At 37.7% G+C, this 13,697-nt stretch overlaps 1 protein-coding gene across 2 annotated transcripts in view; it reads left to right on the top strand.

The window, feature by feature from the left end:
- The window catches only part of Lgr5 (leucine rich repeat containing G protein-coupled receptor 5), a 146,999-nt gene that overhangs the window by 76,097 nt on the left and 57,205 nt on the right, over positions 1 to 13,697 (top strand). For both annotated transcript variants that reach the window (XM_017798552.1, XM_017798551.1), the window contains exon 3: positions 5,854 to 5,925. In XM_017798552.1, the coding sequence (XP_017654041.1) occupies positions 5,854 to 5,925 (72 nt within the window). The remainder of the gene's footprint in view (positions 1 to 5,853; positions 5,926 to 13,697) is intronic.

The raw sequence follows: 13,697 nt of genomic DNA, 5'->3' as shown, positions 1-13,697 counted from the left end.
ATGTTTTTATATATCTACATATATTTACATACATATTTGGTTGTTAAACAACACCAAACATTTCATTTCGGGAGGAGAGCAATTTGTCAATAGCTTTATGCAATTTAATGATTTTTTTTCTCTCTTTTCATGACAATTAAATCTATAAAACAAACAGTGCTAGGCCATGGGTTTTGTATCTGGAGCAGTTTCATTTGGAACAATTTTTATAGCATATAAAAAGATACAAGTTTTCTTTTTAAATACTATCTTGTTTGAGAAACGGGGATGATGAGACATTTTCATGAAATAGTAACCTTAGAAACAGTTTAAAAAGAAAAGCCTCTCATCCAAATAGGGTGGGGGTCTCTAGAATTGGAACTTCAGTCCAAACCATCAGAGAAAAGGAAAGATTTGCAGGTGGCACTTACTCTTTATGCGCTGTGTATGCATTTGAAAATCTGTTTTCTTCCTATAGTTTTAGAGGTATTTAAGTTTTATAGTTATTTAAATCACCTCATGTGGTTTTAAAAAAAGTAAGAGAAGAATTATTTCCTTAAATTGTTATCGTTGTCAATAGGACAAATCTGTGGCCAAAACAGCCCAGAAAACAGCTAATAGCACACCATAAATTCCTTTGCCTTGGGGCAGGCTGCCCTGATAACACAGGTCAGCCACTCCACAGACCAGAGAAGAAGAAAAATTATGTGAAGTCTCAGAAACATAACCAAAAAGTCCTTACCCTGATCATTTAAGCAGACTAAAATATTTTTTTAAGGTTTTTTTTCTTTTCGCTTCCAATGTCAGTGTCTCAAAAATGATCCAGCTTCCCAATGGCAATATAGTAGCAGAATGAATGAACAGTTGGTTGAAGGCTGTGTTCTGAAACTCAAAACTATACTGTTAAGAGCTGACTGCAAAGAGGCGGGCTAGGGGCATTCTGACTGAATGCTAACTGGGTTCGTCTGATCAGTGAAGCCAGCTGTAATGATCAGCCAAATTAGTGTCATATATTATTCATTTGCAAATAGTATTCAGATTCACATTCATAATTACACATAATACTTTGGGTAAATGATCAAATACACATGGGCTGTACATAATGCACCCATAACTACAGAATATGGCTTTCTTTTTTTAGCCTCATACATTGCACCCTGACTCTAGTGATAGATTATGATCAGTGGTGTGGATTTCTCTTCTACACCAAATCTTGCCACCTCCACCATTGCTTCACTACACACTCTCTCCCATCTGAATACTCTAACTTCTTGTCCTGTTAAGAGCTTTCCATCAGAGCGATCCATTCAAAATACAGATCTGTTCACATTCCTCTCTAGCTCCAAGACCTTGCAAGGGCTTCCAAAGTCCTGCATGAAGCAGTCCTGGCCAGCTTCTGACCTCACCCCTGTCATCTTCCTCCTCCTTCTCCATTCTATCCCCCTAGAAGTTTCTAGACCATACCAGGCATACTCCACTGTACTGTCCCCTTCATAGCCACCTGTGTGGCTCAGACCTCTGCCAACATGCCCTCTCAACAGAGAGGTTTTCTACCATTTTATCTAAAATAATCACCCTCCACACACAACCACAGTGCTCAGCTCCCTATCCCTTTATCTTTTGTTATTCTTCCCTCAGAGTATTTCTTATGTGACATTCGTTTACCCTTTGGTTTAATGGCTATCTCTCCACATTACAATGGAAACTCCATGAGTTCAAGAGGCTTATGAGTCTAGGATTCATTGCTGTATCACCTAAGCTGACCCAGAACAAGGCAGGCCTATAAATGTTTGTTGGATAGAAGAAAATAGTATGAAAGAATGATAAAATGCATTTCTTCCCAACTCTGAGTGGCTGTTAATGGCACAGAGGCCGACAGGGCTGTGATAGTTCAGGTGTGCCAACTGCAAGCTAACAGTACAAAGATGAAAGGGAGAGAAAGCAAAGACAGTGAATGCTGACGATTGGAACAGCTCTACAAACATGATTCCTTGAGGCCAGCTTTTAGGCAGGTGTGATACTTCCTTGCCAGCTAAATAATCCTTCAATCATCCACTTGTTTGCAGAAGATAACACGGGTCCATACTGATCCAGTTATTCATCCAAGAGAGACTGCAGGGCTGTGGGACAGGTCAGATCCACAACTCTACAGAGTTTTCTGAGGGCCCAGGTCACATCCTTTCTGTTTTTTGTTTTTTACGGGGCGTGGGGTGGGGGGTGTTTCTGTGTGTGCACATGCCGCTGCATGAACATGGAGGTCAGAGGGCAACCTCAACAGTCAGTCCTGTCCTTCCACTTTGTTTGACAGGGTCTCTTTGTTGTTTGCTACTTCCTACACCAGGTTAGCCCTCGAGAGCCTAGGGATTCTCCTGTCTCTGCCTCCCATCTCACTGTAGAGCACTGCGATTACAGGTACACATAACTGCACCTGGATTTAAGTGGGTTCTGGGGATTTGAACTTAGGTCTTCTCGTGTGTGTCAAGCACTTTACCCACTGAGCCATCTCCCAAGCCATTTCCATTCTGTCTGCTGCTCTCATTTTGCTTTCCGTGGAATGTTCTTCACATCAGAATCAGTGATACTGTCTCACCAGTCTCACTTCTACAGGGAAGGAGGAATTGGAAACTGGGAACAGCCAATTCCTTTTTAAGGAAAAGAAGATCCTGTAGCACTTTTTATCACAGTCAGACTTAGTCATGTAACCATGGCTAGGTGCAAGGAAGACTAGAAAAGGAGACTCCAGATGAGTGTCCATGTATTCTGCTATAACTCTACACAGGGGAAGTTATTCTGGGAGAAGATAGTAATGAGTACTAGGAGACAGTTACTAGCATCTGTTTAAATGATTAGTTAAATGTGACTTGGGAGACTTACTATGCCTCAGGCACTATTCAAGACTCTAAAATAGATTGAAAAGACAAACCCCAGCTTTAAGTGTCGTAAGACAGATACATTATAATACAAGACAGACTCTATAATCCAGAATCCAGGGACAAACTGCTACCAAATGGGTTCAAGGTAGGGAAACTGGAAAGCTCGGAAATAAGCTGCTCTGAGAGACAAGAATGGAGCAGAAAGAGATCATTTTAGAGGAAGCAAAAGGACAGGCAGGAGACGTTGAGAGCTAGCCTCATGGTCCAATTCAGCTTCACTGTAAAAGGAGCTACGGAAGAAGTTAGGGACTTCTTTCTTCCAGGCATTAGAACTAGCAGAGTGTTTTAATGAGACCCAAATAAGACCAGAGTTGTCTGCACAAAGACAGAGTGAATGGGAGCAGGAAGAGACTGAACACAGGAGGCCAGAAGGAAGGTCAGAAGGTCCCTTATAAAACAGTTTCATAGGAAATTTTGTAAATCCTCTGGAATCACCTTGGTCAAATATTAATCTGAATTACATGTGATTAACATGTATTTTCTGAATACCTGCCGTTGTTAGTGGATCTCAAGTTTTTCTCACCATGTACATATAGGAGAAACATTTCTTCCCTTTAATTCATTTTCACAAAGATATTTGGAAACAAGGATTTTACAAAATGGCATTCATCCAAAGCATTCTCTCTTGTTCTATCCTGTGTTTGAATTCATATTCTGTGTTTTTGCTCACTCTAGATTGGGATCTTAATGTATTTATTGTCGGGAAAACACTTTGTTAGGCACCATGAAGAACATGGGAGAAACACAGTAAGAGCTCTCTAGGTCTTCCAGATTATATCTGTTAATGGAAAGAAAAACAGGCACAAACAGCCACAAGACAAAATAGGGAAATCATAGACTTGGAAGGAACCTGAGATGGCATCTTGTCTAAATATCATTAGTGAGATGAAATGCAGGAGCATTTACTAACTTAACAATGCCAAACAAACCAATGTGTACATGCAGGAGAGGCAGAGCTTCTCTGAGAAGTCCAAGCCCCCTGTGTTATTAAATTCCTTTTAAAAAGCAGAATTACAAAAAATTTTGGTATATACCATTTGAGTTAACAAATGGTGTTTGTTGGTGTTTTGTTGCTGTTAGTATTGTTGGTCTGTCAATTTTTGTTTTTGGACAGGTTCTTGTATAAAGCCTAGGCTAGCCTCAAACTGGAGATCCTCCTGCTTCCAGCTCCCAAACACTGGTATTGCACCTGGCTTCAAATGCTTGTGTGTGTGTGTGTGTGTGTGTGTGTGTGTGTGTGTGTGCAAATGCTGGCTGAGGCCAGAAGAGGGTATTTGATTCCCTGAAGCTAGAATTACAGGCAGTTGTGAGCCATTCATCATGAGTGTTGGGAACTGAACTCAGGTCCTCTGGAAGAGTATTAAGTGCTCTAAACCATTGAGCCATCTCTCTAGCTCCTCAAATACTTTATTTAAAATATTTTATTGATTCAAGAATTTCACACAATGTATTTTGATCATATTCAGTTCACCCCCACCTTTCTACCACCACCCCCCAACTTCATATCCTCTATTACTGCTTTTGCAAGGCCTACCAAATCTAATCTGTGTTTCCCAAATCCATTTGGGTACAGGTCTATTCTTCAGAGTCTGGACACCTACCAGGTATCACACCAGTAAGGAAAACTGTCCCTTCTTCTCCCATCATCTATCAATTGTCAATAGCTCCTCAGTTAGGGCTAGGGCTTCTTGTCCACCTCCCTTATTCATAATTGGCTCCTGTCTGGCTTGGGTTTGCACAGGCCTCAAATACTTTTAATGCAAATGCTATTCAGTTTTTTTCATAAGATAATTGTATCATTTATTTAAATATTTACTTATAGTCTATCAGTGGTATGGGCTGGCAATAGGACAAATATTTAAACTTGTATGATAACTGGCTTATTTCAGTCAAGTCATTAGCTCTTGGTGACTGAATGGTCTCCCTTTTAGATATAATATCAAGAGGATGTATTGGAGGCCATTGGGCCCTTCAGGAAAAAAGTACTCATCAAATAGACCAACTCTACCTTTATCCTCCAACCCACATCTCCACCAGTATAAGACAGGACTATCTTGCTTTGCAGTTGTTCTGCATTCCACACTAGGATATGATGAGGTCCTCCAAAGATTCTGCTCTCTTCTGACTCCACTGTTTTTCTCAGGTTTTCTGCTTTCTGGGACCACCACAAATCTCAGGTTGTGGCTTTGATTGGCTGCTGAATAAATACAGAACCTAACATCTGAGCTGCTTCTTTATCTTTTTATTAATTCTTATGCATATTCTCAATATAAAACATTATAAAGAAAACTTTTCAAATGTCATTAGGAAATGATGTCAAAACTTTTCATTAAATAACCCATGTTAACATATCCCATTCTAGGATCTCAGTGTTTTCAATTTTTAAAGTATTATTCCATTAAAGCATGGTAAATTAAGCTACTCTATCTTGTATGTTACAAAAACTGACTGCAATACCTACACTCTTACTTCACAATATTAAGAAAAATGAGTATATTATGGTGTAATTACAGCCAAATTATTGTTTGAACATTTCATTCATGTTATAAATAATAGTTATTAAAATCACATAAGCCATATTTTGACATTACAAATTTGTATCAAATTATGTGATATTAATTTATGTTTTTAAAAAGGGGCAGGATAGATATATAGATATGTATAAGTAGCATAAGCTGTCAAATGATTTATTGTAAAATAATTTATTTCACCTTTTCTGAGGCATCTCTTTGCCAACACCTTTATTGGAAATTTATGGAAAGCATTTGTAAAATATAAGAAAACAAGGTTCTTTGCAATTGCCTATGTGGTTTGAATATAGTTGTATTGCATTTTTTTACCAACGAAATGAATTTCACTTGAAGGAAGCTATGCTCACTCTCTCTCTCTCTCTCTCTCTCTCTCTCTCTCTCTTTCTCTCTCTTTCCATTGAATTTCACAGACGTCTTGCTGGAAATGCTTTGACACACATTCCCAAGGGAGCATTCACGGGCCTTTACAGTCTTAAAGTTCTGTAAGTAAACAAATTATTATTGGCTATATTTCTGCTTTTTATGTCAAATTGTTGCTAATTAATCTGTAAATATTTTAGTTTAACTTGGGTCTTTGAGATGATTCACTTAAGTTCTACCCTGCCTTGATTGGTGCTGTAAAACCATATTATATTTGGCTAAATCTATGTGTGAAAAAATTCTGCTCTCCTCTAACATTATATCTAAAATTGCCTATAAATAACCACATTACACACCCACACTTTTAAGTATTTTTCTCTGTATATTATGAAGTTGGGGAACGTGTCCAAAGATTTGGGTCACCGAGTGAATAAGTCACTGTGACATCAACATAATGAGATCACAGCTTCAAACCAGTGTTGAGATTTGTATCTTTTGTTACGCCAAGTAAAGATCACTAAAAAAAAAAAAAAAAAAACCCAAGTTTGTAATCCACCTATGAGTGTAATCCACCTATGAGTAGACACAGAAAAGCTAGTGCATGACCCAGTGCAGTGGACAAATGTTTATTAAGAAATATTGGGTTAGAGGGGCTTGAGAGATGGCTCAGTGGTTAAGGAGTTCTTACTGTTTTCCAGAAGACCCAAGTTCAGTTCCCAGCACCCACATCAGGCAGCTCACAACTGCCTGTAACTCCAGCTCCAGATGATCCAACACCCTCTTCTGGCCTCAGGGGGCACCTGCAGAAACATCAACACATAAATAAAAATAAATACATCTTTTGTTTTAAAAAAGGAAATGTTAGCTTAGGGATGTAGTTCAGTGCAGAGCACTTGCTTAGGATGCCCAAAGCCATAGATTCTATCCGTAGCACTACAAGAAAGAGAGAGTTAAAAAGAGATAGGGAGAAAATTTAAATGTAGGTTTATGAATAAATTTTCTTATTATTCAGTGTCAAGCTTCCAAATTTGTGGTCATTCATAATATTATTAAATACCTCCTTTTACTGATATCCCTAGCCTAATTTGCATTGATCCGTTCTGTGTAGGAATAACTAAGTAGATAATACATAGTGAAAACTGAAAATCATTCTAGGAAAATTTTATCCAAGAAAATAAATCTTGATTTTATTTCCTCTCTTTGAGATAATGTTATTAACTCTGAAAAATCATTTATTTATGCTTAATGAAAATAGTATTTCAGTAGCTCAAGATATATGTAGGTTTTTAAAAGTTTAATTAAATTTAGTGTTTTATTAAAAGTTAAATTCTATAACAGAACTCAATAAACATTTGAAATGAATGAATCTGACTCTTGACACAGAGAAAACACAGATACTCTAAGCATCAATCTTTTCTTAATTTTGTATGATGTTGACCCAACATTTCATGTTTATTTACAGAATATAAATTGGAACCTCAGTAAAAGAAGCCTTCTTATCTGATAGGAGTTCCTACCTGCAAGTAGGTTTTATTTACCCAGAATGCTGCTTCATGTGTTGCATTTTGCCCAAACGCTCTAGCCACATTGACCTAGACTGGTTAAATACTGAGTTTTAGGTGGCATGGTTTGGATATGGCTTGAGTTTGTCCCCCAAATGTTAACACACTGAGATTAAAGGCCTGCATCAACACACCTGATCCAAGGTCACTATTTAAATGGACCCTTTCCATGTGGGGCAAGAGTTGGGCAGAAATGTAGTGTTAAGATTCTCTTTTTATTTATTCCTAACAAACCAATATTTCCTGTCTTCTAAGTCAGTTCAGCAAAGTTTGGTGATACTCAAAATGCCATTAAACAAATTATTATTAGAAACACAAAGATTGGGGCTGGAGAGATGGTTCAGCGGTTAAGAGCACTGACTGCTCTTGCAGAGGACCCAGGTTCGATTCCCAGCACCCACATGGAAGCTACGAATCATCCTTAACTCCAGTTCCAGGGGAATCCGAAGCCCTCTTCTGACCTCTGCGGCATTGTGCGGCATGGGTGCACTCACATACATGCAGGCAATACACTTGTACACATAAAAATAACACATAAATTTTTTTTTTTTTTGCTCTTTTTTGAGACAGGGTCTCCCTGTAGCCCAGCTGTCCTGGAACTCACTATGTAGACCAGGCTGGCCTTGAACTCACAAAGATCTGCCTGCCTCTGCCTCCCAAGTGCTTAAAGGCATGCACCACCATTCCTGGTGAATAAAACTTTTTTTAAAAAAAAAAGAAATACAAAGATCAATGAATATGATTCATGATCTTGAAGAATTTATGATCTAGTGATAGGTTATGAGACCAAGACAAACGAGTAGATCTCTAATTCTTGAGGAAAGTACATCTAAAGACAGTCATCAGTAGAACTACAGAGGATGTGGAACATTCAGTCTGGTCCAGCATTCAGACTTGACTTTCTAGGAAAGGAGTTTTCCATCAGAGATGACCCAGGAGCTGAATCTGGAAGTTAAACTTAGAATTAACCTTCCAAATAACATAGCTGACTGAGAAAACAATACACTCAGAGGTACAGGAGCAAGAAAGACCCAGGATGAAGAGTTAGCTCAAGCAGGTTAGTAGTCCAGTATTCACAAGACTGAGTGGTTGGAGAAAAGCCTGAAGATCTCAGTTGTAAGGATCTCAGGTGTCATGTCAAAAAAACACATGGGCATTTTTTTTTTCTAGGCATCATGAGGAGCTGAAGAAAAGAGTTAAGAAAAGAAATGGCATGTTCAGACTCCACAGTTTAGCTAGATCCCTGTCAATATGAGGAGGGTTTGAGAGCAGCAAGATCCTGTCATGAACTGTGTTCACCACTCTCATTGCTGACTTGGAGACTAAGTCCATGAGCAGACTCAAAGGGTTAAATATCTTTAACTACTTTGGCATTAGAGCAATGGTCCTCAACCACAGTCACTCAGGCTGCTATGGGGTATTTAAGAAATCTGTGGGGATACCTTTGTCCAGATGATGGTCACATAACAAACTGGATCACAACATGCTGTGTAACCCAGTGTCAAGGCAAATATTTCACCTTCCACTTGACTTCTGACTACACCTCTTCATAAAATAGAAATCAATAATATTTTAACATATGACTGCAATGAAAGATTTTATAGGAAGTTCTATATAGTATAATATTTTGTACAGGAAGGTTGAGATGGAATAAATATATCCTTTCAAAATGATTGAATGATTGAGTTTACGTATCTTTTCCATTCCTAGAATTATAGGATTTCTAATGACATATTTAATTTAAAATAGTACTATTCAGTCATCTCAAAAGAACTATATATGCTTTGAAGCTTCTTTGAAATCACTGTCATTAACAAGGAAATAAAAAGCAAAGAAAAAGGAGCAGCACTGGATTTTGTTACCAAAGTTTGCTTTATAACATTTCATGTTACTTTCATTTATCTACTGGGAACACAGTCATACAAATTTCATGTTGCAGCAATTATATAGTAGTTTATTTATTTGTGGAGCACCCGCTGCTTTTAAAACGTTACTCTTCCACTACCTAACAAGTTCAGTGCCCAGAAGGCAGTGTTGCGACTGCTCATTTTTCCCAGTCAACATTGGTTCCCCATTTCCTATGGACGGATGTGATCTCCAGGGCCTTTCAGAGCACTGGAGAAGGAATGTTCACCTCAGCATGTTCTAGCAGGGTAAACTGCAGCATTTCAACACTGTCTTGTCCTAGGACGTAGGAACTTATTTTTTGACTTATTTGTGAGGCTATCCATGGTCTTTTGTGAGTGTCAAACTTCTTAACTTGCTGTACTGTAACTTTTGTAATTTGTTTGGAGCCTGTTATTTTTATTTTAATAAAGGTTATTCCCTGCTCTCCTTTGAAAAATTATTGTTATTGTGCATCTTTACTAGTTTTTAGTCTACTTTCTCTCTAGACCCCTGTTCATGTTTCTATTCTTAGACAGAATGACTTCTGGTCGCGTTACTTTGCTCACACCTATTATTTGTTAAAAGTAGAGTCAAGGCCTGGAGATGTAGCTCGGTTTGTAGAATGGTTGCCTAGCATGCATAGAGCCCTAGGTTTTATCCCCAGCACCTCATAAACAGGGTATAGCAGCACATGTCTGTAATCTCAGCACTAGGGAGGTAGAGGAAAGAAGATCAGAGGATCAAGGTCATCTTTGGCTACATAAGTTTGAAGCCAGTCTGGACTACATGAGATCTTGTCTCATGATAAATAAATAAATAATAACAAATAGGCTAAATAGCTCATTCGTTAAAATGATTCCTCAGATTGCTGCATATGAGCATCATGCATATAGTGAAGAATAAATCATTTTACTATAAAGTACTTTTTTCTGTAGTTCTTTTTTAAAAATATTTTATTTATGTTTTTTTATGTGTATGCATATATTGCCTGCATGTAGGTAAGTGCACCCGTGTCATGCAGTGCCATAGAGGACAGAAGAGGCTGTTGGATCCCCTGGAACTGGAGTTACAGACAGTTGTTAGCTGCCATGTGGGTGCTGGGATTCGAACCCGGGTCTTCTGCAAGAACAGCCAGTGTTCTTAACCACTAAGTCATCTCTCCAGCCCCCTGTAGTTCTCCTTTGTAATAGCATTAGGTAAGTACATTATATTGATCCAATAAAGTTGAAAGCCACAGCACAAGAGCTAAAATTCTGAGTAAGATAGACCTGTAAGTGTCCTCACAGAAACTCTCACATTTTATAAAATTCAAAATTGACTGGAAAGAGTGTATAAAAGTAACATTTCATTTGTCTAAGGTGGATAAGGAGAGGTATGGTAAATCAAGAGAAAGGTATCAATGACCCTGTCCACTCAGATGAAGAATAAAGATGGCCAAAGCTGTTATTGGTGAGGGCTGTTTTACATTGGGAATCTTACTACTGTGACCTCTTACCATTAATATTTTAGACTACTCTTCTCATAAATATTGACCCAAGTAAAAATAAGCTATTGGGTTGTGTACTACAAAATATTCAATCCAGGGCTGGAGAGATGGCTCAGTGGTTAAGAACACTGGTTGTTCTTGCAGAAGGCCTGGGTTCGAATCCCCACATGGCAGCTAACAACTGTCTGTAACTCCAGTTCCAAGGGATCAGACTGCCTCTTCTGTCCTCCGCAGGCATTGCACAACGTGGGTACACTTACCTACATGCAGTCAATACACGCATACACATAAAATAAAAATAATTTAAAAATTAAAAAATAATTCAATCCAATGAAATCATGAATGAGGTTGTCTTCAACTGAAGTTCATTTTCCAGTGTAAGTGCCTCAGTGAAGGAAAGCATCCATCCTCCTATTGCGTAGCACCAAAGCAAAACCATAAGGGGGTGAAGGATAAAAGCAACAATAGAAAATTCAGGAGAGGCCGGAATTTCCCCATCCAGTCCTTACATGCAGTTCAGCTTTGGTAGATGCATGATGTCTATACAGTAGTTAACAGAGAACAGAAAAGTATCTAAGACTTGAGCCATCAGTTATCACTGTCTCTATTCAACAAGCTGCCCCCCCATGTGTGTGTGTCTGTCTGTTCATTTTTTGCCTTGGGGGGGGGGAGAGAGAGAGAGAGAGAGAGAGAGAGAGAGAGAGAGAGAGAACAAAAAGAAAATAAAACCTAAAAATGCAGAGATAGAAAAACTTAAGGATGCTGTATGAAATAATGAATATCTTAAATATGCTTAGGAAAAAATTACAAAATTGTGCTTTGTCTCTAACAAAAGCATTTCATACTCTTTTCTTACAAAATGCACATGATAAAAATGAAGTTATATGCCTACATCCATACTCAGAACATTTTATATTTTGCTTATATTGCATGTATCCAGTAAGGAGTATTTGTGAAAGAAATCAGCAACTACATGATGGTTTTCTATTTTAACTGCACTCTGTAGTACTATAAACCCTTTAATTGTTTAATCTCCCACTAAAATATCTTAAACAAAAATCAGAACTTTCTAATTAACTCACTGGGGACATATAAGGGTATAATGGAGATAATTGCTCTCTTGTTCGCCATTTTTTTTTTTTTTTACTATTTTTAATGAAATGGAAGAAGGGCGGAAGAGAGTACACATCTTTGGGTGGTTTGTTCTGTCATTTCAAAGTAATTAAACAAAAGTTCCTTACAGAGAGAAAGATCAGGACTTAATTGATCATTGATATTTTTAAAGTTTTAGTTCAGATTTTTACTGGTAGTGGTGTTTGAAACATTAAAGTACTTGGAGTAGCTTGGACATAATTTTAAAATCTATCATTATTCTTTTTCAAGTTCCATTTCCTGAAGTGAGATATATAAAACAATGAATAAAGTTTGTTCACTAAAGGAAAGTTTCCTAAATATAGCTTATCTTTTCTAATTTTTGAAAAACTTTAAGAGTTTCAGTCTTAAACTAGGCCTGGCAGCTCACATCTGCAATTCCGCCCTCAGGGAGATGTGGCAGGAGGATTGTCACAAGTTTGAGGCCAGTCTTGGCATCATAGTAAATTCCAGATCAGCCAGGGCAAGACCTGTCAGCAAGACCCTGTCACAAGAAAGAAACAGTTTGGTTTAAGCTTGCATAGGACTTGTGTGTGTCTGCTGGGAGGGGGAGAGACAATGTCTTGCAAGGATGGGACTCTTGGTGGGCCCAGTAGATGGACCCACACTGGACATTTGGGGACACAAATTAGATTCTACAGGCCATGTTATATACATAAGAGAGTACATTAATTTGGGCAGAGGGCAGTGGGAGTAAGGATGGAGAGGGGATCTAAATACAGTCAAACTATATTATATGAAAATTGTGAAAATTCAATAAAAAGCAAAATTTTTAAAAAGAAAAAGTTTACTGTTAAGTTAGTAAGCAGAGAAGGATTTTTTAATACATACACTGTACCTATCACTACAAAGTTAAACTCATTATCTGTAAGATATCATCATTTATCTTTATCATGAAATAACAAATGTTATTAAACTAGGTGAATGGATTAAGAAACAAAACCCATCTTTTTGTTGTCTGCAAGAAACTCAGATCACTTTCAAGGACAGGCACTATCTTAAGGTGAAAGGATGGAAAAAAATATACCAAGCAAATGGTACTAAGAAAAAAGCAGGTGCTGCAATTCTAATATCTGACAAAATAGACTTTAAACTAAAACTAATCAGAAGAGATAAAGTGGGCCACTTCATTGTGATCAAATGAACAACAAAACCAAGAAAATACTACAATCATGAACTCATATTCACCAAACTCTGGTGTACCCAACTTCATAAAAACAATACTACAGGACTTTAAGACCCAGATTAATCCCAACTAATTAGTAGTAGGGGACTTCAATACCCCACTGTCTCCATTAGATAGGTCAACAGGGCAGAGAGTTAACAGAGAGACATCTGAATTAAACAATACCATATATCAAATGGACCTAACAGACATCTACTGAATATTCCCTACCCAAGCACCAAAGAATATACTTTCTATTCCATGCCCCATGGAACCTTCTCCAAATTAATTATATACTGGGGTACAAAACAAACCTCAACAAATACAATAAGATTGAACTAATTCCATGCATTCTATCAGAACACAGTGCAATAAAGCATACAATGAACACCGGAAGAAGCCCTAATCACCACATGAACACATCAGATTAAACAACATACTCCTGAACAATGAATGGGTGAAAAGAGAAATTAAGAAAGAAAAATACTCCTGGAACTAAATGAAAAGGACAATACAACACAACAAAACCTTTGGGACATGCTGAAAGTGGTCCTTAGAGGAAAGTTTATAGTTCTAAGTGCCTACATTAAAAAAATAAAAAGAACACAAATAAATGACTTAACATTGTAACACAAGATACTT

The sequence above is a fragment of the Nannospalax galili genome, unplaced genomic scaffold, assembly GCF_000622305.1.
Source record: "Nannospalax galili isolate Female #2095 unplaced genomic scaffold, S.galili_v1.0 scaffold76, whole genome shotgun sequence".
Taxonomy (NCBI): domain Eukaryota; kingdom Metazoa; phylum Chordata; class Mammalia; order Rodentia; family Spalacidae; genus Nannospalax; species Nannospalax galili.
This window is presented reverse-complemented; position numbering and strand designations above follow the sequence as displayed.